Genomic DNA, 23,689 nt, shown 5'->3' on the forward strand with positions numbered 1-23,689 from the left:
GCCACAGATCCGTACTCTCGCCCGTCCGCTGCGCCCCTCTGTCGCCCTTCTTCTGTCGCTTGCGTCCGCGTTCAGACTTCGCCTCGCCTCGGTACATGGTGTTCCTCGCGCTCCCGTCTCGCGTTCCGTGTAACTCGTATCCATTTCTACACGCGCCGGACTTGATCGCGCTGCGATACTCGGCTGCACGGAGCCCATTCATGAGTTGCAGCACCCTCGCTTCGTGCGCCTTGTGTTCGCCTCCGCGGTCTTTCCGCTCTCTCCTGTCTCTCGTCTGCTCGGCCGCTTCCTCGCCGTTTGGCGTTTACGTTTCTGCCCTCTTGCTGAGCTCCCAGTGTGTCATGGCTGATGGCGAGCCGGGCTTCTTCGGCACCTCAACACATTCGAAGCGCCTGTGCGTCTGTCTTCTGCAACCCTCGCACACACCACGCTGATGTCCTTCGTCTTCCCGCAGCCGGGCAAACACCTCGGCTCTCCTCTTCACCGTGTACAGTGTCGTTCTGACGGGCTGTGCGGGCGCGACGAGCGGGGTGTTCGGCAGCTTCGCGCGGTCCTCGACTGCAGAGGGGAATGACGAGGTCATCTGGTCAAGCCCGGTGTCTTTCAGCACTGGTGCGGTCCAGATTCGACGTTCTTCGAGCTGGTCTCAACGGACACATCCATGACACCCGGACTTGCGCAGGAACCGCCGTGGTCCACGCGATCCTCCTCGTGACGTCCATTTCTCTCACGATTGTCCTCTTTCTCTGCCGCAATACGGATCGCAAAAAGCTCGCGATCGCGCTGCTTGCCTGTGGGATCCTCGTCCTCATCGGCGTGGTTGTCTTCGGCGTTGGCTGGGCGATGATCTACCTCAACGAGCCGCTCGTGCAGCGGATTGAAGAGGCTTGGTACGTGCTCCTCCCTTCCCAGCTTGAAAGTCGCGCAAGAGGTCGACGCGCTCTCTATGCAGTGCGAGATTCGACGACGCCTGCGCGGATACGTTTATGCGGCCAAAGTGGTTGTCTCTGATCGTGCGCTCGTTCTCTCTTAATAGGAGGTTTACCGCTGACCCACGCCCGGCTCTTTATGAACAGATGGAGGTCGCCGCCCTCATCCTCGCCATCTGGCTTCTCGCCGCTGTCGCCATCTACCGCAAAGCCCCGCCCGATCCCAAGCCCGGCTCGGACAGTCACGATGACGAGAAGCACCTCCTCGACGGCTCGACTTCGCACAGTCTCGGCCGGTGCAGGGACAAGGATCGCCATGACAGTCGCTACAGCAAGAGCGGCGGGAGCCGGCGCGACAAGTACGACGACGCATACATCATGTCGAAGAAGTCGTCGCGCCGGTCTCGAGCGGCGTACTATGCGGAATACGACGACCGCAGCCGGTCCCATCGGTCCAACCGAGACGAGCGCGAGCGCGGTCGCAGCAGGAGCCAGAGCAGAAGCATGAGCCGCCGCGATGTCGCGCAGATGCAGCACGAGGCGGAGCGTGCGCTGCGCTCGCTGAGCCATGTGGCGCGCGGCGGGGGTCCCGACTCGCCGCGCCGGGAGAGCAGGAGCAGGAGCAGGAGCAGGGTGCGGTCGGAGTCGAGAGGAAGGGAGAGGGAGGTCAGGGCGCTCGGCAAGGAGAGGCGGAAGTCTGGCTCGAGGTCGAGGTCGCGGCGGCGGGACGAGTCGAGCGATGCTTCGTCGTCTTCCACCGACGGGCAGCGACGGACTCGCTCTCGTGAACGAAGGCGTAGAAGCAGGTCGTGAGGTCGAACAGATGCACCGACGAAGGACAGTATGCATTGCACGGGCGAGCGGGACGACGGTGTGTCAGCCTTGATCACCGATCACTTGCCAGCGTTCTACCTCGTGTGTCTGCGCTGTAACCCGCGCTGTGTGACACAACGGACAGAAGTGCACCGCCTCGCTCCGATGCTCACTCTCCCCCCACACACTGCTCGACACCACTTGCTGGCTAGAGCGCAGGTCCACGAACCATGGCAAGCACATCAGATCTGCCCATCGACGAGCTTCGCGTCTCGGACGAACTGGATCTGGATGACGAAGTGTTCGCTCCTCCTCATCAGTTCGAGCTGCTACCGAGCTGACCAAGCAACGAGTGCAGTCCGCAGCTGGTCGAGGCGACCGAGGCAGGCACAAAAGTGCCCATGACCATCGTCACGGGCTACCTGGGATCGGGCAAGAGCACGCTGCTGGATTACATCCTCAAGGAGCAGCATGGTCGCCGCATCGCCGTCATCATGAACGAGTTTGGCGACACGACAGACATCGAGTGTGCGTCTCGGCGACCCCTGGAGTGCTGCAAGAGACTTGGCTAAGCTCACACCGCTCGCGCGCAGCCAAGTCCATCTCGGTCGGCGACGACGAGCTCTGGCTCGAAATGAACAACGGCTGCCTGTGCTGCTCCGTCCGCGACACGGGCTTGCTCGCGATCCTCGCGCTCATGGAGAAGAAGGGGCGCTTCGACCAGATTGTGCTCGAGACGACGGGCTTGGCAGACCCGGCGCCCATCATCCAGGCTTTCTGGAACGAGCCCGCTTTGAACATCGGCGAGTGCTCTGTGAAAACTCTGCTTACAGAGCTAACGGGTCTCGGATACAGATGTGGCGCTCGACGCGGTCGTGGCAGTAGTGGATGCTGCGGGGATCGAGAAGGTGCGCCTTCAACGCGTGCATGTCTTCCCTGACTCGCTGACGCTCCACCTCTCATAGCAAATACAAGATCCTCGACCGGACGGGTCATACAACGAGGCGCAACGGCAAGCATGTACACTGTGGTGCTGTTTGCCGCACGTGCTGACCCGCTCCTTCTGCAGACAAGTCGCCACTGCCGATGTGATTCTCCTCAACAAGGTCGACCTTGTCAGTGCAGTAGATCTCGATCGGATAGAGGCGCTTCTGCGGTACGTATTGATCTCGCGCGTGTGGGTATCCCGTTTTCCGCCTGACGTCTTCTTTTTGCTCTGCAGCACCATCAATTCGACCGCCCTCATCCACCGAACCACCCGCTCTTCCATCGACCTTGCACACGTGCTCGACCTAAACATCTACGCTGCGCCAGGAATCGCCGTACGCGGCGAGACCCTCGCGCCCTTCGCACAACCCGACCTTGCGTCGAGTACTGTCTCCTCCGTCGCCTGCGCCGACTGCGCCGACTTGTCCGCGCCGAACACTCACGCCCACGCGCACCCTCACCCGCATCCCGCCGCCTCGCTCAACTCTTCGCCGCACGCGAACAACATCTCCTCCGTCACGATTCCGCTCCCGCCCTCTCTGCCGTCCGCGACAGGCTCGTCTAGCGCGTTCTACAAGCTCGTGAGCACGCTCCTGTGGGAGGGTAGGCTGCCGGGCATGAAGGCGCCGCTCGACCTGCTGCGCACGAAGGGGTACGCGCGCACGGACGACGGCCAAGGGTGGATCCTACAAGGCGTGAGGGACATTTTCGACATCTCACCCGTGCCGCCCGTTGAAGGCGCGGCGGGGGAAGAGGCGCAGGAGATTACGCCCAAGGTCGTGCTTATCGGGCGAGGTCTGGGGGACGGCGAGGAGGTCCGGCGGAAATTCCTCGAGGCGTTAAGCGAGGAGACTGAGCGAGAGCGAGCCGACGCGGAGGAGACAGCTGGGGAGGAGGAGGAGGAAGGCGATGAAGAGATGGAGGAGTAGACGAAAGGATTGTCCTTGCATCCCCTTCAGTCTCGACCGTCTGCGCCAGCTTTGCCCTGTGGGCAAGCGAGTTGTGCGAGGAGCCGACTCGATGTGCTTCCGTGCACTGGAACCTTCGAGCGCAGATCCGTTCGACGATACAGACTCCTCGCGAAAGACTGGGTGACCAAACATGGGAAGACCAGTGAGTATCCGGAACATCAGTGACAGGTCTGACAGAGAATCACAGGTGTACAGTGCAGCCAAGGAACGTCGCGGTGGCGGTTCTAGCACGAGAGAAAGATAGGAGTGAGGTGGAAGGACTCGTCGTCGCTGGCGAACGACTCGACGGAGCAGTCGAGCGTCTTGCGCGGGCCAACTTTGGCGCCAGGGCCGGGATGGACGCGTAGGTGAGGCAGACGTCCGCAGGTGCGATCAAGTGGACAGCCGGGGCCGGGGACGGGAAGACGGGCGGGCTGGCGAAGTATCCGTCGTCGTCCTCTGCCGAGTCATCGCTCCAGCCGAGCGTCTAGGATGAGGAGGTTGGTAAGTCGTTGGGGCTGTGGAAGGTCGACTCGGTAGCGAACGAGAGGAGCGACTGACACGGGCATCTCCATCTCGTCTGGAAGCCTCAGCTTCGCCCGCCAACCCCTGGGATCTACGTGCTTTCCGCACGCAAGGAGCAGAATCCACGTCAGGACCAGCGAACAGCTCAGCACCGTGTCTGTGATCATGCGGCGCCTGAGCGTGATCGGGTCGTGTACGCGATACAGACACGGAGCTATGTCTACGACAGAACTGAAGAAAAATCTTGTGCAGCGGCAAAGAAGAAACAGAGGGGAAAGTGCGATGGGAGTCGTTCACTGCGCGCGCGCGTGCAAGAGAAGTCAGCGCAGTGGCACAAGGCTTGCGACAAGGTGGAGACGCACGCCATGCCCGATGAGCTGGTACAAGAAGCTGCGCACGAGGCCCGACAGGTGCTCCGGCGCCGTCTGGTAGTTGCGCATGACCAGCGCGAGCCCGGCCGACGTGAGGAGGACCTCGCCGCCGGGGACAAACGGCACATAGCTCTTTGCGCGCAGGACGCTCCACAGGCTCTCGAGGCCGCGCGGGAGGACGTACATGGCGAGCTCGCGCCGGCGCTTCTTCTCCTCGATGAAGAGCGGGACGCACGTCGCGAAGCCGCAGAGCCAGTACCAGCTCTTGTGCGCGATGAGGCCGATCAGCCACGGCGGGAACGTGGTCGGGTGCGAGAGGAGGTAGTCGTAGATGTTACGCTGGAGGCAGACGAGGCCCTGGAAGAGCGTGACGAACGAAGCGAGGAAGGAGCACGAGCGCAGGGTGCCGATCGCCGATTTGACGAGGAAGCCGGATGGGCTGCAGCGGACAGAGTCGAAGTCAGCAGGCTGAGCGCACGTGTCGGAAGGCTACAAGAAGGGAACGCACTCTTTCATCCAGGCTTTGCGTCGCAGCAGGAGCGGCGGGATAAAGTGCAACCCGGCGTAGACGGGCGCGATCCAGCGGAAGACGTGGTGCCACCGGTCGACACCGTTGCCGACGCACGACTCTGCCCAGGGGTGCACGACCTCGCACGGCGCGAACGGCGGGCCAAAATCGCCCTGCGCGAAAGCGACGGCTGGCGATGAGAACGAGCCGTGCGGAGAACAACGGACGCTGAGTAGCGTGGCGACACACGCACCATCTCTCCACGCTTGGCATATGCCTCGATCAGCCCGCGGTTCTTGTCCGTCGCGCCCCGGCCCCACTCGATGGCTTTGCGTGCGACGGCCGGGTCGAACGTTCCCGAGCGATACGCCGAGAGGTTGACCGGAAGGCAGGGCTCGCTCACGCGCTGCGAGGTGCAAAAGGTTAGTGGTAGCCGGGTAGGAGAGACGAAGTATGAGGAGCGCACGCTCGCTTGTGTGATCCAGCGTCGATAGCCGGATGGGAGCGCTTCGGGCGCCATCTGCATTCATGGTGAGTCAGTCCCTGTCGCTCTCAGAGAGTGTTGAGCCAGTTTGTAGAGAAAGGCACGCACGAGCCACGAGTACATGATCTGCGCGCACGAGAAGCCAAACACGAGCACGCTGACGTTGCGCACGCGAACCCTCCCCTGGCTCTTGAGGTCGTTGTAGTGGCCCTGGAGCCCGCGCACAAAGAGCTGCTGCCCGATGGTGACGCGGCGCGAGGGCTTTTCGGCCCAGACGGACAGGCCAGAGACGAAGCCGGCGAGGGCGGCGTGCCAGGGCTCGAAGTGAGTGGGCCCGAGACGGCCGGGGTTGTACAGGCGGAGGGTATGCAGCGTCCATTTGCTGGAGGAGTATGGAAGGGAAAGACAGGCGGGCAGAGAGATTGGGTCAGCACCGGAGAAGGGCGAGACGAGAGACGGGAAGCGCACTAGAAAAAGGTGAAGAGGCCGAGCATGCCTCCGAAGCGAATGACATCGGTGCCGAAGAGGGCACGCAAGACAAGTGCAGGAGGGAGCCCGCTATTTGACCGAACGAAAGCCAGTGTGAGCGGAACGTGGGAACGCGTCAAGAGGAGGGATCACGCCGACGGACCGCTTGCGAGTGAGGCGGAGCAGGGCAATGACCGAGTTGACGGCGGCGCGGAGAGAGCATCCGAGAATGAGAGAGCCTGCGGGTGCAGCGGAACCAAGCAGAGAACCGGGTCAACCGACAGAAGCCGGAGCCGGGCGCGGAAGCGAGGGGGGGGGGGAGCGCACGGATTCCGCCTCTTAGGGCGTGCGCGAGGACCTCGTCGTCGCTCTTTGGGCGGTACTCTCTGCGGTCTGCGCGGCTGCCCCTGCGGTAGATGTGGGTCGAGAGCTGGCGGACGCCGTCGCGGTCGAGTTCGGCGAGGCTCTTGAACGAGAGGTTCTTGCGGAGCTGGCCGTACGACTGTGCGAGGGTGGGGGTCGCGAGGGGCTCGGGCGAGGCGGAGCGGGTGCTCGAGGCTGCGCTGGCGGTGGAGAGGGGCTCGACGTCGAAGCGGGTGCGTCGGGACGAGGTGGGGAACGGCTCTGTCTGGGTGCGCGGGGGCGAGTCTGGCTGCGGCGGCGAGTGCGGGCCCATGGTGGCCTAGCTCTGCCCGGTGCAGTGCCTCCTCGACTTCCCTGGCAGAGAGAGAGAGCAAGAAGTGCGAGCGTAGTCCGGGCGGAGAGATTGGCGCGAAAGGCCAAGGTCGCCGGAGTGTGGCCCGGCCGTTACCGCTGCCCGCTCTTCCCGCCCAGGTGCCCGCACAGCGACCATGAGCGCGAATGCAGCCCAGCTGCGCGCAGCCTGGCACCGCGCCGCACACGCCTGGCCCGCCGACGCCCTCCGCCCCCAGCACCAGTTCGCAGACGCCATCCGCACCGCCGCAGACCGCGCACTCGCAGACACCCGCACGCTCTCGCCCGCGCAGCAGGAAAAGGCCACCGAGGCAGCCAGCGCCATGCACCGCCTCGTCGAGAACCGCGCACTCAAGGCCGTGCGTCGTGTCGCCACCTCGCTTCGTCTCATCAGCTCGAGCTTGCGGGCTGACCCTTCTTCCCCTCGACATCGCAGCACCCGATGACCGAGCGCACGACCAAGCCCGCCTCCTTCCCCAAGCACTACTCGCGCATCCAAGACAGCATCGCCCGCGCAGAGCGGGGTGAGGTCTTCAAGACGTCGCGCTTCAGCCAGTGGTTCCGCTGGAAGTGACGTCCCCGTTGCATCGCCCTTGTAGTTGGTTCGCCATGTTGTATTCACTACGCATTGCCCGTGCATCTGGCCCGGCCGAGAGCGAAAGTGCACAAGCGAATTAGGGATTGCACGAGAAGGCGAATGGGGGACCGTATGGACAAGAGCGGGAGAGATTTCCGGTGCTCTTACGACTAGGTTTGAGGGGAGAAAGAGGCAGAGAGAGAGAGGGGAGGGGTCAAGCTGGGACTAGGGGAATATGCGCGGCGCGCGATAGGGTCTGTGGAAAGAGACAAAGAGGCAAGACGAGGGCCGAGTACGGTCCTTTACTCCTTCTTGTCGCCCGCCGCGCCGCCGTCGCCGCCGAGCTGCTCGACAAAGTGGCCCACCGCAGTCGGCTTGCTCGTCTTGTCGTCCTCCTCGCCGTCGACGACGGGCGCCTTGACCGTGCTGCTCGCGTGCGTCGCGCGGTCCTGGCTCGCGGCCGCGGCGTGCTCGTCCGCCGTCTCGGCCTCGTCGTCATCGTCGTCGTCCTCCTCGTCGGACGAGTCCTCAGCATACTCAGTCGGGCGCTCCGCCGCACCGGACGCCCCGGCCCCGGCACCAGCACCAGCACCAGCACCGGCGGCAGGGCCCGCGGGACCCTTCTTCTCGACGGCGTAGCCGTTCTGGCCCACCTCGACGCCCGAGCCCTCGGCCGGGGCCGTGTACGCCGGGGCGTCGCCACCGGCGACGGCGGGAGCGAGCGCGGGAGCACCCTGCTGCTGCGAGGTGACGGCGTACGACTGGCTCGGCGTCGCGCGCTCCTGCTGCTGCTGCTGAGCGTGGTGCTGGTGGTGGTGCGACGTCGAATGGTGCGGGTGCGGCTGCGCCTGCTGCTGGTGGTGGTGGTGGTGGCGGTGGTCCTCCTCCTCGTCCTCGTACTCGGACTCCTCCTCCGTCTCTTCCACCGACGAACCCTCCTCGTCGCTCTCGAAGTCGTCCTCCTCCTCGTCGATGTAGCCCGCGCTGCGGACGGCCGCGGGCACGGGGCCGGAGCGGTCGAACGGCTCCGAGGCAGTGACTGCGGGCGCCACATGGAGCGTCAGCACCGGGGCGGAAGGAAACGAGAGACCGAGGCACAGACGCACGGTAGACCTTGGAGAGCTGCTTGCAGTCATTCCACCACTCGAGCATCTCGTCGTGGCTGCGCGCGCGGAACGTAAAGCTCGCGTCCATCGAGAAGAGGCCGCCCTTCTGCCCGACGTCGCCGCCGAGGCTCTTCTTGCCCTCGATGTGGAACTTGTGCGAGCGCGCGTGCGGGTTGGTCGGCGCGCCGAGCGTGCACTCGGGGAGGAAGAGCGAGAGCTCGGGCGTCGGGTGCTTCGACAGGTCCGACGACGGGTACTCGTGCAGGTAGCCCGCCGGCGTGAGGACGTAGAACGACTCCTTGTACGTCTTGGTGTAGCGCTTCTTGCGCTCGAGGATGCCCTGGTGCACGGGGATCACCGACGGGTCGTCCTTGCCCGGGTAGTTGATCGTCATCGGGTTGCGCAGCGGCGTCTCGGGGTCGAGCAGGTACTCGGACCGCGACGCGAACGCGATCCACTCGGTCGTCGGCGCGACCGAGCGCATGAGCTGGCCCATGGTCGCCCACGTCTCCTGCACCTGCGACGACGCGCGCGCGTTCCACTCGTCAAACGTCTGCCACGCCATCTGGATCGCGCGCACGACGCCCTCCTCAAAGTGCTCCGAGTTCTGCTGCATGATAATGATCGACTTCTGCAGCGCGTTCTCCTCGTGCACCTGCTTCTGGAGCTGGCGCGCGACGAGCGAGTTGGTGTACCACGGGTCCTCCTTGGCGTGCACGCCCATCGGCGTGTTCTTAAGCATCGTGATGCTGCGCGCGAGGTCCGTGATCATCTTGGTCGACGTCTCGCGCTCCTTGGCGACCGACGCCGCAAGCTTGCCCGTGTCCTGCTCGATGTTGCGGACGTGCGCCTTGAGCTCGACGCGCAGCTTCTCGAGGTGCTGCACGATCGAGCCCTCGACCGTCTTGGCAAGGTTGGCGTGGTGGTCGGCGATGAGGCGGGTGCGCTCACGCTGCGGATCGCTGTGTCAGTATCGATGCATCAGGAAGGCGAAAGGAAGCAAACGTACGATGCCGTAGAAGATGTCCTGGACACCGCCCTCGCCGAGGAACTGGTTGCCCTCGCGCTGTGTACGGGACCATGAGCACTAGTACAGAGTATCGAAACAGACGAGAGGAACGCACGAAGGGAACCTGGATGACGCCGCCAAGCTTGGCGAGCTCGCGAGCCGTGTTTGACTGCACGGACAGGCTCGTCAGCACCACAACGCAGACAACACGAGGCTCTTGCGCACCTCGATGTCGGCGACACCCTGGAAGTAGGTGACGAGGTTCTTGACGAGACGCTTCCATGCCGAGAAGCGCTCGATGAGGACGTCCGAGGGACGCAGCTCGTACGGGCCTTTTGACGACGAATTCGGGGGTCAGTCCAGTGCTGATAAGCGCTCCGTCTGCTGCTCGTGCGCGCGCAAACAGCCGCATCGGCTCGATCGCCTCGATGTCCCCGCCCGGCCTCGTCTCGCCCTCACAGCGCCCTGGGGACGCCTGCAGCAAGTGCCCCAGCCAGAGGGGACCACGAAGAGGCAGCACGCACCGGTGTTCTTCTTGATGAGCTGGCTCTGGCGGCTCGTGACCGAGCTGCGACGCGAGACGCCCGTGTGGCCCGTAGCGACCGAGCGCGGGCGGTTGTTCGACGGCTGGTACTCCATCGTAGCTGGTACTGGGCGCTGGGCGGGCTGGATCGAGCCTACAGAGCGCGGGAGCGTCGAGGGGAAGAAGCGAGATCGCCCATGACGCCGAGGCACGCCCACGGCAGAGAGGGGGAATTGCGCGCTTCCCCTTTCTCTTTCTTCCATGCAGGGCTGTCTGGTCTGTGCATTGGAGCTTGCGTGCTCTCAAGTCACGTACTGGAACGCGCTGCGCTGCTGGGATGGGCGACGGAGCACGACGACGACTTCTCGCTCAATTTCCGGTCGCTCCAATAGGGCTGGACTAGCGAAGCCCACCATCTTCAGAACTGCTACACTGGGTGGCGAACTCGCCTCGTGCGCGGCGCTCTGAATTGCAGCTCGTGCAAATGCACACTTGGCTCCACCTCGCCGAGAAGACGAGCAAGTCCCGTCACTGTCGCCTTCAACGGCCCTGACATTTGCATTGTGCACTCTGTGGAAATGAGCAGACATCAGTGACGACCCGACGACCGGTAGAGCGACACAAACGGGAGCTGAAGAGCCTGGACGCACGCTGGTGCCGAGCAACCGACAAGGGACACGATTGGTCCAGCAGTCTTGGTCCGTCCCGCAGCGTACGCTGCACGTTGTGCGAGCGCGATGAGAAATGACGAATCCTTCATGTCTCGACACGCGACCCTTGTCGAGCGAGCCTCGACGTCGGAATAGGCGAATGGCCCATCACGCCGTATCCATTGGCTGGACATGCAGCTCAGCGGGAGCGGCGCCGTTCTGCGCTGCGGTAGTGAGCTGCGCCATCTTTGCGAGCTCTTGACTGCGGGAGAACCAAGTGTAAGTAGAAAGTCGAGGTAGCAGCCATGGGTAGAGACAGGAAACCGTACCGCTTGCGCTCGACCTCTTTCTCCAACTGAGCGATGAGCCAGTCCTGGTCCTCTAGACTGAGGTTCCCAGCCGGAAGCGCAGCAGCCTGCGCAGAGAGCGTGGCGAGGTTCGAGTGCAGCTGCGCCGCCTGGTGGGGGGATCGAGCGTTAGTGAGCACTGCAAGATGCGCTTCAAGGCGATTTCGGCGCACCTGCTTGCTCAAGTCGAGCTTGACTGTGCGAGACGCGTCGTCCTGGGCAGTGCCCGAGTCTGCAGTGGCGGGAGGAGCAGCTGCCGACGCAGCGAGGCGGACGATGTCGGGGAAGAGCGTGGACGCGAGCGGCGCGTCGAAGCTCGGCTGCGTAGACTGCATCTGTGCCTGCCTGGCGTGCCCGGCTAGCCCCAGCTGCTGCCAGAGTGGGAGCGATCGAGCGAGACGTGCGTTGATCTTGCGGAAGCGCCGGTTGGAGCAAGCGACGACCTCCGCGCTGCTCCGTACTGCGTCTGCCGAGCTCCGGAGCAATCCAGCACTTCCTAGCAGCAGCTTCGAACACCCACGAAGCGCCCGCGCGCGAGTTGCTGGTCGTCGTCCTCATCGTGAACTTTCCGGCGACGGCTCTCCCGCGCCATGGTCCTCACGAGCGAGACCGGCCACACCTTCCCGTAGGTTAATGATGCTCTCTCTGTGCTCTCTTCGAATCGGCGGGCTCTCGGTGCCGTTGCCGCCGAGTTGCACGTCCGTTCGGCAACCTCCTTCTCAAGCTGACTCTGCGCCCTCCTGCCCGCCGGCAACGCCTGTGTGCTTCCTGGTTGACAGCGTCCCGTTCCCGTGCCTCGTCCTCGCCCACAACCAGCGCTACCCGTCTCCCTACGGCCGGCACATCCTCTCGTCCGACGTCATCTCGCGCTCGTTTGACCCGCGCACGAACGTCCTCCGCACCACGAGGCTCATCCTCAAGCGCGGCAAGGTCCCCAGGTGGGCGCCGCGCGTCATCCAGCGCATCGACACGACCTGGGTACTCGAGGAGACCGAGATCGAGGTTGGCTTGGAGGCGCCAGATGGCACTCTCGAGGACGGAGGACTGGCAGGCGGGCCGCGGCGAGAACTGAGGACGCGCAGTCGCAACATCGACCGCACAGAGTTCATGGAGGTCTTCGAGTGGCAGGTCTTCCGGCAACGAGGCGACGACTCGCTTGCGTGCGTCGCATGTTCCGCTTCTGCGTTGCCGCTCAAGACCCTCCTGCTGACTCCAAGCGTGCCTGTTCTCACAGAACCGACGTGCACACGTACTCGCGAGTCACGTCCGAGTTCGGCTTCTGGCCCTTATCGCAGCGAATCGAAGCATACGGCCTCTCCAAGCTGCCGAAATCAATCGAAGGCGTGCGTCCCGTCCTGCTCCGCCTTTTAGACACTCATCTGCGTCTTACTGACTCCAACGAACTCGCCACAGGCTCGTCTCGGGCTACAACTTGTCGCCGACCTGCTCCTCCGCCCTTCCACCTCAACCACCTTCCTCTCCTCCGGCCCGCTCAACCCCTTCCCCTTCGACCCCGTCCCCTCGCAATTCAGCCTCGCCGTCCGCGCGCGGCTAGACGAAGCGCGCTCCGCCTGGACGGCAGCAGACCATGCGCAGTACGAAGCCGAGCAGGCGCGCGCGGCCGAACTCGCCGAGCCGCGCGGGCTTAGGGTTTGGAGGGACCGGTGGCGTGCGGCCGTCGCGCGCGGGCGGCAGCGGTTCAGGCAGAGGGTGTGCGCCGTGACGGGACTGCTGTGCGACGAGCCGGCGCAAGGGGTCGCGTCGGTCGCGGCGCCGCCAGGAGGGCCGCCGCCTAGCGCGGCAGCCGAGTGACAGCTGGGTCGTCGAATCAGGTTGTGTCGCACGTATAGCCATTGTCTGTTGTAGCCGTACGCTCTGTCCGCACGATGCACCTATCAATATCGCCAACTCTCCAAGCAAAGCAGGAGAACGATACGAGAGTGCACTTGCAGGATCAACGGAACGACAGCCTATAGAAAGAGATTGCATAGAACGCGTGTATGGCCAGATTAGAGGTATCTCATTGTCGCTCCTTCCCCTCCATATCTCGCTCCTGGTCTCCCCCATCGACCTAGACCAGCCAGACTCGCCCGCTCACAGCTCCTTCTTCGCCTCGACGGCGCTCATCCGCTCCTCCTCCTCGACCATGCCCTCGACGTCGAGCCCGAGGCTCGGCACGCCCTCGCCCCTGCGCACGCGCTTCTCCTCCTCCTGCTTCTCCCACTCGACCCGCTTGCGCTCCTGCTCGCGCTCCTCGGCGCTCAACTTGCCCTGGCGGCTCGCTGCGCGCGCGTCGCGCTTGCGCTGCAAGCGCTTGAGGTGCGCGAGGCCGCCGAGGATGTTGAGCGCGAGGAAGGGGACGAAGACGAGGTAGAGGCCGTAGAACGAGACCTGGCGCCACGCCTCGATCGAAGAGCGCACGTCGAGGAGGAGAAAGGGGACGACGGCAAAGTCTGCGAGATTGAGCATGAGCGCCGGCTAGGCGCGCAGAGGAGAAGTCACGCACTGAGCACGACGGAGGTCGACAGAGTGCCGGCGACGTCGTACGCAATCTTGAGCGGAGTCTGGGGCGGCGGCGCAATCTTGACGCGCGCAGGAACTGATCCGCCGTTCTTCTTCGTCTCAACGGCGAGCTTGGGGATCGGCGGGGGCGAGGCGGCGACCGGGTTTGGCGCCTGGGTCGCGCCGGGAGGGAGGGAGAAGGGACGGAGGCCGGCACGGAGAGAGCGGTTCAGGGCTTGCGCAAAGCCGCCGAGGACAAACGTCATGAGGTAGCACGGGTTAATGCCGTGCCAGCTGTGTTGCGCAAGAATGGAGTGAGGAGCGCTTCAGCCGAGGCATAGGGGGAGCGGACTTACAGCGCAGAGGTGATGAAGGTGATTTGAGTACTCTTGAAGCTGTCGAAGCATGCTGCGTCAGCAGGAGAACATCGGTCAAGCGAGACGATTGCACATACCCAGGCTTGCGACCCTTCTTGGCGACGCGCTTGTAAATGCACTCGCGAAGCCACACGTTCGTGTTGATGTTCCAAGAGTCGAGGAGAATCTGTGCGGCCGGACATGAGCACCGGGTTCTCGTGCAGCTAGGGAGAGTGCATACCTTGAAGTTCGGGGCAAGCTCGATCGAGCGGATGCGGACATTGCGCGAAGCATCGTAGTGGCCCGTGCGAGGGTTGTAGCCGAGGCCGGAGACGATGAACGCAGACTCGCTGTGGACAGGCTGGTCAGCGAAGCGCGTGATGAGGACAAGACAGGTCAACACACGCAATACACCACACGGCGTAGTATTTGGTACGCGCGATGAAGCCAGCAACGTTCATGAAGCGGAACCTGCAAAGCAGCGCCGTTGAGCTCATCAACCGCGAGGAAATGATGCGAAAATGTCTCACTTTTGCCAGAACGTCTTGCCCGCGACGAACTTGGGGTCAAGGAGGCGGTCCATGCCGAGCTCGCCGCTGTACAGCGAGAAGATCACGAGGAATATGAGGCCCGTCGCAAAGCGCTTGGCGGCCTTGCGCCGACGGCCAGGCGGGATGACGGTCGGGTCAACCGGCTTGGAGGAATCGCCCGGCTGCTCCTTGGCAAACAGGCGGTGCGACGTGAACGAGTCATAGGAGCGGTAAGAGAACGAGGGGCCGGCGATGACGGAGGGGAAGAAGAAGCTGAGGCAAATAGTGCGATATCAGCGAGACTGACTGACCGCGGAAGGGCAATAACACGCACGCATAGCCCAGGAACGGCAAGAGACCCGGCACCTTCTCGATGCGAGTCGACTTCTGCGTCTCGTCGAGCTCCTCGAGGGGGCGCTGCCCGTCGTGAACCGCCCAGGCGAACGAAATGAGCTTCATGCAGAGAACCATCTGCATCGCGGCAATCCCGATCGTAGTCGTCGGCGTCTTGGAGGTGTAGTCTTTGACGTTACTGCGAGATAGCTTTGTCAGCTATGTCACGAAGGCGCACGAACGAGAGACAACGCACGTCCAGGTAAGGTGTCCCATCACGACGGTAAAGACAGCCCACGGCATCGCTCTTCCCCACTTCTGCGCGACACCCACCTTAGCCAGCACCCATGTTGCCAGCGAGCTTGCCATGAGGTGCAAGCAGCCATCCGGGAGGCCAAGGACGGAGACGAGGAAGACGAGGGCCGGGACGAGGCTGTACAGGTGCACAACAGACGAGCGCGTAGTTGGCGGGAAGAAGGGGTAGGCCAAAGAGAGCGGCACTGAGCCCACCAAGATCAGGATGACCTTGATCTGGTCTGCCTGCGAGCGAGGCCAAGCTCGATGACGGCGGTCAGCGAGGACGCGAGCGAGGAGGTGCCGCGTGGGCTTACGGAAGCGCCGAGCGCGTCCGCCAGGTAGTCGGCAGCCCCGTCGAGCATCGCGGCTGCTCCACGGAGTGTCGAGTGCAAGCAACAAGGACGAGCGAGAGGGAGACTGTGCGAGCACGGGCAAGGTCCCTTGACCGGGTAACAACGCCGAATCCGTTGCTGGGCTTCCGAGGGCGTCATGTGGAGCTATCGGATTTGCCTATCTGTGAAGCGGATCTTCCGGACTGACGCGGACGCCACGTTCATTCTGCTACAACTGATGAAGATGGAACAGCGGCTCACAGCCGGAGAACGGGAATTCTCGTAGTCTGTGCAAGAGGGTAGCGTCCATTCAGCCTGTTCCAGCGGTCGAGGGCATTGCAGCCAGCCAGGTGAGGTCTGCGAGAAGAGGGGAGGGTTGTGAAGGTTACTCGTCTCGGGCCCGCGCGCTCTGCCCAACCTACACCACCCTCCAAGATTCTACGATGCGGCAGAAAGCGTGCCCATACGTATCGGGACGCAGGAAGAAGCCAGACTTCCGACCTTGCCAAACAAAAGGGAGCGTGAAAACCGGAAAACTCCGTTACATCCACATCTTGACATTTCGGCAGAACACGATAGACAATACCGACACATAACAATCTCACGCGGCGTCCTCGCGCGCCTTGACGTCCGCCTCATGCTGGTTGTGCTCGCCGGCAGCAAGCCGGTTGAGCGAGTCCTCCTCCTTGTCGAGGCTGCGGAACGTGAGGAAGAAGGCGACACCTCCGATGAAAGCAAGCACAGCCATGACGCCATAGCTGTCAAATGAGAGTCAGCACCAGAAGGGGCAGGACGATACAATTCGTGGATGGACTTACTTCCAGACGAGGTTCGGGTCGGCCGAGATGGGCAGGAACGCCTCGCCGATAGCGGCGGCAAGGGCAGTCGTGAACAAGCCGACAGCCATGACCATCGAGCGCATCGATTTCGGCGCCTTCGAAAGAAGACGGGTAAGCCACACATCATGCGAGCAAGACGGGGAAAAGCGTACCTTCGTGTATGCGTACTCAAGCGAAACAATGGACGCAAAGATCTCAGAGAGAGCGATCAGGACGTAGGCTGCGAGAGGCGGCGCGTCAGAAACAATTATGGAAAGCGAGCCGAAGGACGAGGTGAAGCAGCTCGACTCACTCGGCGTCTGGATCCACACATTCAGCGACTCGACGAACGGCTCCACCTCGCACGTGGCGGCGTTGTTGCCACAGGCCGACCGCTGGTAGATGTAGTGCTGCGTGACCGCAGCGGCGATCATCGCAGCAGTTCCGCACATGAAGCCGGCAAAGATCTTCTTGATGGGCGAGAAGTTGATGCCGAAGCGACGGAGAGTCGGGTAGACAAGCAGGTCCATAATGGGGATGAGGACTGTGATCGAGAAAAGAGGTGAGTTGGCGTTCGTTGAGACCACTGAGGACCTGCAACGCACTAAGGACGGCGAGCGGGTCAAGGTTTGCAAGCAAGTCGTTGGGAAGACCGTGAGTGTTCATGACAGCCGCCTGCGACGTAAGGTTGCTGCAGACACAACGTGGGGTCAGCTCTGCGTCAAGCAGCGACGCTGCGCTACTCTAATCAAGTTATACTCACTTGTTGATCTGGTCTGTGAGCACATCGGGAGTCCAGGTCAGCGTCGCTCCATGGCAAGTGAGAATTGCGGAACGTACTGTAGGTGAGCCAGTAGAGCGGGAAGAAGCCGAAGACCGCGCACGCCTTGAAACCACGACGAACCTCGTGGACAAACGTGTCGTCCCAGACCATCCACGACGGGCGCTCCGACGGCGAGATGCGAGACGGGAGAGCGGCATTCCAGAAACCGGGCTTGTACCAGTTCTTCGGGTTAGGGCCGGCAGCCTTGAATCCGCACGCGAGGATCTTGAACGCCTTGCCAAGAACCGAGCCGGCCGGACGGGTCCGAATGTAGCGGTTGCGACCAATCCACATGATGATGGGCGTCGTGGCGAAGACGATAGTCGGGAGAGTGAAGGAGAGCCAGAAGCCGACGCGCTTCTCCGCGTAGACCATGCCCACTTGACCAGCAATGGCTCCGACGTTGATGCACATGTAAAACCCTGTTTATTCAAGCGTGCATAAGCAGATGTCTCGAGATAGCAAAGACATCTTGGAGCGAGGTAGGAGGGAAGAGACGCAGGGAAACGCACAGTTGTACATCCGCGAGGCCGTCAGGGCGGGGTCGACGATCACACGAGTCCCGTTCTTGTGTGTCTTGACAAACATGCGGTGCGAGGCGACCTGCTCGGCAATCATGGGCGAGACGTTAGACTTGAAAGCGCCCGTGCCGATCTGTCGAAGAGAGGGTCAGCCTTCTCGATTCGTCTCGAAGCGGCAGACCGCCACTACTCACACCCATGACGATAATTGCCAGTGCAAAGACACCGATCGACGCGTTGGGGTTGCTGATGACGGACGGGATGGCGGCAATGATGAGCAGGATGTGACCGATGAGGGCGATGAGAATGGCCCAGCAAATCGTGTTGTAGCGGCCGAGGTAGGTGTCCGCGACGTAGGCGCCAAACACTGCACATCATAGAGCAGCGTAGAGGCAGAAAGAGCGAGAAGAAGGGTAAATGACGAGTCTGGTCAGCTCCGACCTCTCCAGCGACCCCTCCAGACCTCCTGGATCGTCCTGGGAAGACGTACGAGGCATTGTGTACACCCAGAACTGGTTAAAGGTGGTGAGCCCAGTGCTCGCTTGCTGTCCCATGCCCAGAGCACCGGCCTGGTCTTGGTCGTCAACCGTCGCGCCCGTCGTGGAGCCAGGCGGGAGCGGTTGCTGGATGAAGTTTGTGAACTGGGACCATCAAACGACCGCCGAAACGTGCAGAGCATCGCAGTCGACCATGCGGTGCAAGGGGAAGGTGCGGAAGACAAGGGCCGACAAGAAAAGCGAGGAGGGAGACGGGCGGAGAAGGGCACCATCGTGAGCAAGCTTCGTCACTGCAAGAAGCGGACGGAACAACGCACCACTTGCACGCATCCGTAGTACGAGAATCGCTCCGCAAGCTCGACGTAGGCGATCAGGAACGAAGCGATGTTGATGCGACCGGGAACGCGGCGAAGGGTGCGCAGGTCCTCCTCAGTCGGCGTGTCCGGGTACACCTCGTGCTCCTCGGTGCTCAGCGATCCTGCACGAGTCTCCTCGAAGACGTAGCCGTCCTTGCCCTTCTCGGTGTGGAGGTCGGAGTTGGCCTTGACATCGGCGGCGAGGCCAACGAAAGATGCCTCGGTAGGGTCGGCACCAGACATCTGCAAATGTGCGAACGGGCTCGTCAGCACTGTCGAGACGTTTAGCGACGAGCTGTATGACCGGCTAGCAGGAGCGGGGCCTGGGAAGCATCATGCGCAGGTGGCGGCGAAGTCGTCGGCTTGAGAAGGCCACGGTGAAGCGCACGACTCACGATGAATGGGACGGTGCAGAGACGGGGGAAAGGAGAGCAGCAGACAAGTGGGAAAAGCGGAGGATAAGGAGGCGAGCCGTGGGAGAGAGAGTGCGCACGACCCGCCCTGCGATGCTCTGGCAAGTGCTCGCCTCGGTTTCGAGGCCGTCGAAAACCGCGTGCATCTCCGGCTTCCTCGCGGGCTCACCGTGTGGCGTACTCGGACAGCTATTTTTGGGCGAGTGCGGGGAAACAGGCAAAGAGAAAAGCGTCCAGCAGCGCTATCAACGCTAGAACAGCTTCGTGAGGCTCTGGGTAACAGCAGCCAGTGGCAAACGACCCGAGCAAGCCCTGTGCATCTTTTCAACCTTTTCTGGCGCGTGTGTGAGGCGATGCAAGGTGCGAGATTCGTCCGAGAAAGTCGGAGTGCGATCGAGCTTCATTTCGCGCTTCGTCCCCCCTCAAGCTCTTCCTGGGGTACGGTACTTGCGTACTTTTCGACGTGCTCGGGTGCAGACGTGAGCAGCACTAGCCCGCTAGCTGCCTGCCTGGCCTCGCACACAGCAGCGCGACCTGCCCAGCTCATCAGCAAGCCAGTGGTCGAGTCCGACGCTTCGTGAAAAGCATGCTGTGCCCTGGCGCTCCGCTCGCCTCACAAAACCAATCGCAGTGGGGCCAAAGAAAGCTAGGTACGGGCGGCTACGCAACCTTTTTCTCTCCGTGCCGTGCGGTGTGGCGACATTGAGTCGCCTGTCAACGCCACTTGCCCATGCGCGCCCTCCACGCCTCGGCCTCCCGTTTCTCGCGCACCACGCTGTTTCCCTGCGCGCTTGCAATTCGGAGCTTGCATCTCGTTTGCTCGTGACCCCGCATACGACAGCGCGAGATAACGTGCTCGTGCCGTGCTGTGGGCGCTCGCTCGGCTTGCCTTGGCCTCATCGTCGCCGCGCCGCGATCCGCTCCCCCGCTCCCGCTCTCCCTTTGACGGCACGCCGCTTCGGCTCTTCTCAGCCGGAGAATATCATGGCGCGACATGGCCGTCGCGCTCGATGCGTCGGACGCGATGTGGGCGGCCCCCAATGCGCTGCCTCCTTCCGTGTCCGTCTCGCACGACCAGGCGCCCCGTCAATTTGTAGTGCGTTGGCATGACACAGAGGGTGGGATGAAACACAGAAACAGAAGACGGGGCATCGAAGCAGCACGGGCGAGTCGGGAGCGCACTAGCCAGAGGAGAGGGCGAAGAAGACGAAGGTACAGAGTCCGTCAAAATGAGAGAGCGAGGGCGGCCGGGCGTGAGTAGAGAGAAGGAGTGGGAATAATGAGGAGCGGCTCTGCCTCCACGTCTGCGCCGCACTGCACCGCACCGACACGAGAGACCAGCTCCCTCGAACTCACGAACCGAACCCGGAAACAAAGAGACCTGCGGCCGCGGCGAAAAGACCCAGAGCGCCGGAGCGGGCGCGCTCAGCAGCACTTACCGCTCGGGTTCTGGCCGCCGTCGTTTGCAGAGGGCGTAATCTCGATCGACGAGCCGGCTCCGGGGCGCTGCGACGAGATGGGGTCTGCCTCGAGCTGCTTCTGCGAGACGATTTTGTAGATCTCTGTGGCGGACCAACGAAAGCGATCACGGTCAGCAGGCTGTAGCAGAGCGCCGAGAATCCGTTGCGCGACGGACCCGTCAAGATCGTCTGGAATGCCCCCTCGACGTTGGACGCGTCGAGCGCCGAAGTCTCGATGCTGCGTGGGAGTGAGAACGTCGTCAGTCCTTCATCGAGAGAGTGGCGAAGGCATGAAGCAGCGCACAAGCTCAGCCCGTTCTCCTGACTGAAGAGTTTTGCCTCGTCGGTCGGCACGGCGCGAAGGTGGCGTAAGTCGCTCTTGTTGCCGACGAGCATGATGACAATGTTCGAGTCGGCGTGGTCGCGCAGCTCCTTGAGCCAGCGCAGCACGTTGACGTAGGTCGCGTGCTTGGCAATGTCGTACACGAGGAGGGCACCGACCGCGCCGCGGTAGTATCTGCAAGTGCGAAAAGTTCAGCGCACGCCCGAGGCATCGCACAGGGCAGAGGCTGCGCACGCCGAAGTGATGGCACGGTACCGCTCCTGACCAGCTGCAGCGCGACAGAATCCACCGTCAGCGAGGCTGATCGGTATACAGCCTGACGACCGAGCACGACGCTTGCACACGCGCGCGCTCCGAGCAAGCCGGCGCATTGCCGGACCGTCGCATGAGAAAGACGCTCGACGCACCCGTGTCCCAGATCTGCGCCTTGATCGTCTTGCCCTCGACTTGGATAGACCGGGTTGCGAACTCGACACCGATCGTCGACTTGCTTTCGAGGTTGAACTCGTTGCGCGTGAACCGCGACAGCACTGCGCGTATCGAGCGTGTGAGCGGGAACTGCGCGCGGGGAACGGACACGCGAGAGATGCAGCAGGGAGCGGGCGGAGAACCGGCGACGTACGGTTGCTGTCAAGGCGCGCCATAGTGCGAGGTCAGCGCGTGTCGGGCGGAGCTTTGCGAGATGCACGAGAGCAGAGACGCACGACTTTCCGACGCCCGAGTCTCCGATGAGGACGACCTGCGCGGACGAGGGGCGGGTGATGAGCACGGGACTACTGCAGCAACTCTAGAGGGACGCGCGCACCTTGAAGAGGTAGTCGTAGCTCGAGTCACCCTGTTGGCGCGCGTCAACCACCCGGCGTGTCAGTGTGAGCGTCAGCACTTGTCGTGAGGTGGCTTGGACGCGATGGGACGAGCGACGAGCGGCGAGAGAGGGGAGGGCGTGGTCCGCTGCTCACCATGTTGTGCGCGTCGAGTGCTTGCGGGCAAAGGCGGGGCGGACAACTCTGGAGCGCAAAGACGCGGCGAGGCGAGATCGAGGGCCGCGCCTCCGCCGCCGTCGCGCAACGTCCTCCGCATCCGCACACCGCCTGCACGCAGGCCTGGAGAGCCAGTGAGGGCGCCACTAGGATCAGAACTGCCCAGGATGTCGGCCCAGGAAGCCATGAAGCTCGGTGCGCTCTCGTTCGCTCTGCGCGCGCCACTTCTCCTCGACCGCTCCTCACGACCAACTCACCCTGTTACGCTCCCCAGCCAAGCTCGAGAAGAAGCGCAAGGCCATCATGGTCCGTCTACTAGTGCCGCTGCTACTACCACCAGTCCCCTTCGCTGACTTGGACTACCCTCCCAGGACGAGTTCGCCGCGCAGAAGGAGGACCTGCAGGCCAACCGCAACCGCACCGGCTCGGACCGCTTCACGTCCAAGACCGACGGCGTCGAGGAGACGCTCAAAAAATCGACGTACGGTCTCGTGCAGCTGTCTGAGTTCAAGGAGAAGCGCGAGAAGCTCGAGGAGGAGGCGCGCAAGGAGGCTGCCGGAGTCGCCGAGCGAAAGTGAGCTCTCATTCACTTCCCACAGAGACGAGGGTGAAGCACGGACTGACGTGCCGCTTGAGGCGCTCGCAGAGATGAGGAGCGCAAGATCAAGAAGAAGAAGAAGGACAAGGGCAAGGTCAAGCTCTCATTCGACGATGGCGAAGGCGACGAGGAGGAAGAGTCATTCAGGGGCAAGGGCAAGGGTTATTCTCCGGCTGACGATGCCGATGGTGCGTCTCTCGCTCACCTTGCTGGAACACGAAACCTAACGCATGCACAACCCGCGCAGTTCCCGCCTCGAAGCGCGTCAAGATCAGCAAGAACCCGACGGTCGACACGCACTTCCTCCCCGACCGCGAGCGCGAAGAGGCCGAGCGGCAGGAGCGCGACGAGCTGCGCAAAAAGTGGCTCAAGCTGCAGGAGGACATGAAGCAGGAGGAGATCGAGATCACGTACTCGTACTGGGACGGGAGCGGGCACCGCAAGGTCGTCACGGTGCGTCTTGTGGTGTATCCAGAGCCTGAGAAAGGCGTGGGACTGATCACCCTGCATGCCACTACCGCAGTGCAAGAAGGGCGACACGATCGCGCAGTTCCTCGACAAGTGCCGGCAGCAATTCCCCGAGCTGCGGGCCATCTCGGTTGACAACCTCATGTACATCAAGGAGGATTTGATCATCCCCCATGTGCGTGTCTGAACATCCACCCTCGTGCTGTCGAGACTGACCTGATTCCCTCCTTTCCGTGCAGCACTACACCTTTTGTGCGTCCTCGATTGGGTTTCGACGTGCGATACACACCATTGCCGTTGCTGACGATCCTTCATTTCATGCCTGTACAGACGATTTCATCATCAACAAGTACCGCGGCAAGTCGGGCCCCATGTTCAACTTTGACGTCCACGACGACGTGCGATTGACGCACGACGCCAAAATCGAGAAGGACGAGGTGCGTCTCGATGGTTCTTGCGATGCTCACATGCTTAGAACGTCAAGAAACAGCTGACGAAGGAGGGCTCACACAGTCGCACGCGGGCAAGGTCATCGAGCGGAGCTGGTACAACCGGAACAAACGTATGTCGCTGCTTCAGCAACGTTCTTCACTTATGCGCGCTGAGCTTGTTCGTCGGCCGTGCAGACATCTTCCCGGCTTCACGATGGGAGGTGAGTCGCGCATGCCGCCGCTTTGCTCCCGAGGCATTGGCTTGCCGCCCTTTCTCGCATGCCTTTGCCGGCGCGAGACTCACACACTTTCTTTTTTGCAGCTGTTCAATCCCGAAGTCATCCGCGAAAAGTACAGCATTCGTGGATGAATGCGACGGGGGCGGCAAGAGGTGGGGGGAAAGTCGATGTCGTCTCGTAGATCTGCAACTAGCTCATTCTGTTGTGCACTATGACCCTTTCACACACTCGCTTACGCCACCTGAGCCATATCTCGCGTGAAGTCGAAACCCGCTCATCTCGCTGATGATGATCAAGTCGACGTCGCTCGTTTCGCTTTCGCCCATCCGCTTGCAAGCTCAGAACTCAGCCGGCGGCTGACTCGATGCCGCGTACGCCTTCACGCGCGTCATCCGCGCTCTCACTCCGCCCGCCGCCCTCGCCATCGACCT

The 23,689-nt window shown here is 62.6% G+C and overlaps 10 protein-coding genes across 10 annotated transcripts; 4 read left to right on the forward strand and 6 right to left on the reverse strand.

The window, feature by feature from the left end:
• Positions 1-341: 341 nt before the first annotated feature.
• On the forward strand, positions 342-3,658 carry JCM10292_005846 (CobW family GTP-binding protein; the record flags this gene model as incomplete). The annotated part of the gene is made up of 11 exons (XM_076651060.1): positions 342-394; positions 455-612; positions 683-890; positions 953-1,013; positions 1,077-1,562; positions 2,108-2,270; positions 2,336-2,545; positions 2,598-2,650; positions 2,708-2,754; positions 2,812-2,898; positions 2,965-3,658. 11 exons carry the CDS (start codon positions 342-344, stop codon positions 3,656-3,658), a joined length of 2,220 nt encoding a protein of 739 aa, XP_076503344.1.
• Positions 3,659-4,497: 839 nt separating this feature from the next.
• On the reverse strand, positions 4,498-6,711 carry JCM10292_005847 (uncharacterized protein; the record flags this gene model as incomplete). Its single annotated transcript, XM_076651061.1, has 9 exons — positions 4,498-4,500; positions 4,567-5,014; positions 5,084-5,256; positions 5,337-5,489; positions 5,550-5,603; positions 5,676-5,949; positions 6,036-6,125; positions 6,199-6,274; positions 6,363-6,711. The coding sequence occupies 9 exons, from the start codon at positions 6,709-6,711 to the stop codon at positions 4,498-4,500; spliced, it is 1,620 nt and encodes a 539-aa protein (XP_076503345.1).
• A 175-nt stretch (positions 6,712-6,886) lies between these two features.
• On the forward strand, positions 6,887-7,323 carry JCM10292_005848 (ubiquinol-cytochrome c reductase complex assembly factor 2; the record flags this gene model as incomplete). The annotated part of the gene is made up of 2 exons (XM_076651062.1): positions 6,887-7,108; positions 7,186-7,323. The coding sequence occupies 2 exons, from the start codon at positions 6,887-6,889 to the stop codon at positions 7,321-7,323; spliced, it is 360 nt and encodes a 119-aa protein (XP_076503346.1).
• A 305-nt stretch (positions 7,324-7,628) lies between these two features.
• JCM10292_005849 (SLM1 family PH domain-containing protein) lies at positions 7,629-10,080 on the reverse strand (the record flags this gene model as incomplete). Its single annotated transcript, XM_076651063.1, has 6 exons — positions 7,629-8,365; positions 8,433-9,384; positions 9,442-9,498; positions 9,557-9,610; positions 9,667-9,773; positions 9,966-10,080. The coding sequence occupies 6 exons, from the start codon at positions 10,078-10,080 to the stop codon at positions 7,629-7,631; spliced, it is 2,022 nt and encodes a 673-aa protein (XP_076503347.1).
• Positions 10,081-10,782: 702 nt separating this feature from the next.
• On the reverse strand, positions 10,783-11,296 carry JCM10292_005850 (uncharacterized protein; the record flags this gene model as incomplete). The annotated part of the gene is made up of 3 exons (XM_076651064.1): positions 10,783-10,876; positions 10,944-11,071; positions 11,135-11,296. 3 exons carry the CDS (start codon positions 11,294-11,296, stop codon positions 10,783-10,785), a joined length of 384 nt encoding a protein of 127 aa, XP_076503348.1.
• A 255-nt stretch (positions 11,297-11,551) lies between these two features.
• On the forward strand, positions 11,552-12,773 carry UPS1 (Ups1p; the record flags this gene model as incomplete). Its single annotated transcript, XM_076651065.1, has 4 exons — positions 11,552-11,586; positions 11,741-12,121; positions 12,196-12,304; positions 12,375-12,773. The coding sequence occupies 4 exons, from the start codon at positions 11,552-11,554 to the stop codon at positions 12,771-12,773; spliced, it is 924 nt and encodes a 307-aa protein (XP_076503349.1).
• A 282-nt stretch (positions 12,774-13,055) lies between these two features.
• Positions 13,056-15,341, reverse strand: ALE1 (lysophospholipid acyltransferase; the record flags this gene model as incomplete). Its single annotated transcript, XM_076651066.1, has 10 exons — positions 13,056-13,414; positions 13,468-13,757; positions 13,820-13,858; positions 13,918-14,006; positions 14,061-14,169; positions 14,225-14,290; positions 14,350-14,622; positions 14,684-14,881; positions 14,939-15,222; positions 15,294-15,341. The coding sequence occupies 10 exons, from the start codon at positions 15,339-15,341 to the stop codon at positions 13,056-13,058; spliced, it is 1,755 nt and encodes a 584-aa protein (XP_076503350.1).
• Positions 15,342-15,912: 571 nt separating this feature from the next.
• On the reverse strand, positions 15,913-18,569 carry PTR2 (Ptr2p; the record flags this gene model as incomplete). The annotated part of the gene is made up of 11 exons (XM_076651067.1): positions 15,913-16,069; positions 16,130-16,245; positions 16,303-16,370; positions 16,443-16,673; positions 16,735-16,820; positions 16,893-16,905; positions 16,970-17,374; positions 17,465-17,606; positions 17,668-17,840; positions 17,964-18,114; positions 18,288-18,569. 11 exons carry the CDS (start codon positions 18,567-18,569, stop codon positions 15,913-15,915), a joined length of 1,824 nt encoding a protein of 607 aa, XP_076503351.1.
• Positions 18,570-20,164: 1,595 nt separating this feature from the next.
• JCM10292_005854 (Rab family GTPase) lies at positions 20,165-21,504 on the reverse strand (the record flags this gene model as incomplete). Its single annotated transcript, XM_076651068.1, has 9 exons — positions 20,165-20,301; positions 20,376-20,437; positions 20,504-20,716; positions 20,777-20,810; positions 20,950-21,072; positions 21,165-21,169; positions 21,247-21,281; positions 21,348-21,377; positions 21,502-21,504. 9 exons carry the CDS (start codon positions 21,502-21,504, stop codon positions 20,165-20,167), a joined length of 642 nt encoding a protein of 213 aa, XP_076503352.1.
• Positions 21,505-21,689: 185 nt separating this feature from the next.
• JCM10292_005855 (FAM50/XAP5 family protein) lies at positions 21,690-23,389 on the forward strand (the record flags this gene model as incomplete). The annotated part of the gene is made up of 11 exons (XM_076651069.1): positions 21,690-21,717; positions 21,797-21,828; positions 21,894-22,096; positions 22,169-22,308; positions 22,368-22,573; positions 22,644-22,763; positions 22,828-22,840; positions 22,919-23,025; positions 23,102-23,150; positions 23,215-23,240; positions 23,342-23,389. 11 exons carry the CDS (start codon positions 21,690-21,692, stop codon positions 23,387-23,389), a joined length of 972 nt encoding a protein of 323 aa, XP_076503353.1.
• Between the last annotated feature and the right edge of the window lie 300 nt (positions 23,390-23,689).

This window comes from Rhodotorula paludigena, assembly GCF_050403205.1.
Source record: "Rhodotorula paludigena JCM10292 DNA, Rt_paludigena_JCM10292v1_ctg45, whole genome shotgun sequence".
NCBI classification, from domain to species: Eukaryota; Fungi; Basidiomycota; class Microbotryomycetes; order Sporidiobolales; family Sporidiobolaceae; genus Rhodotorula; species Rhodotorula paludigena.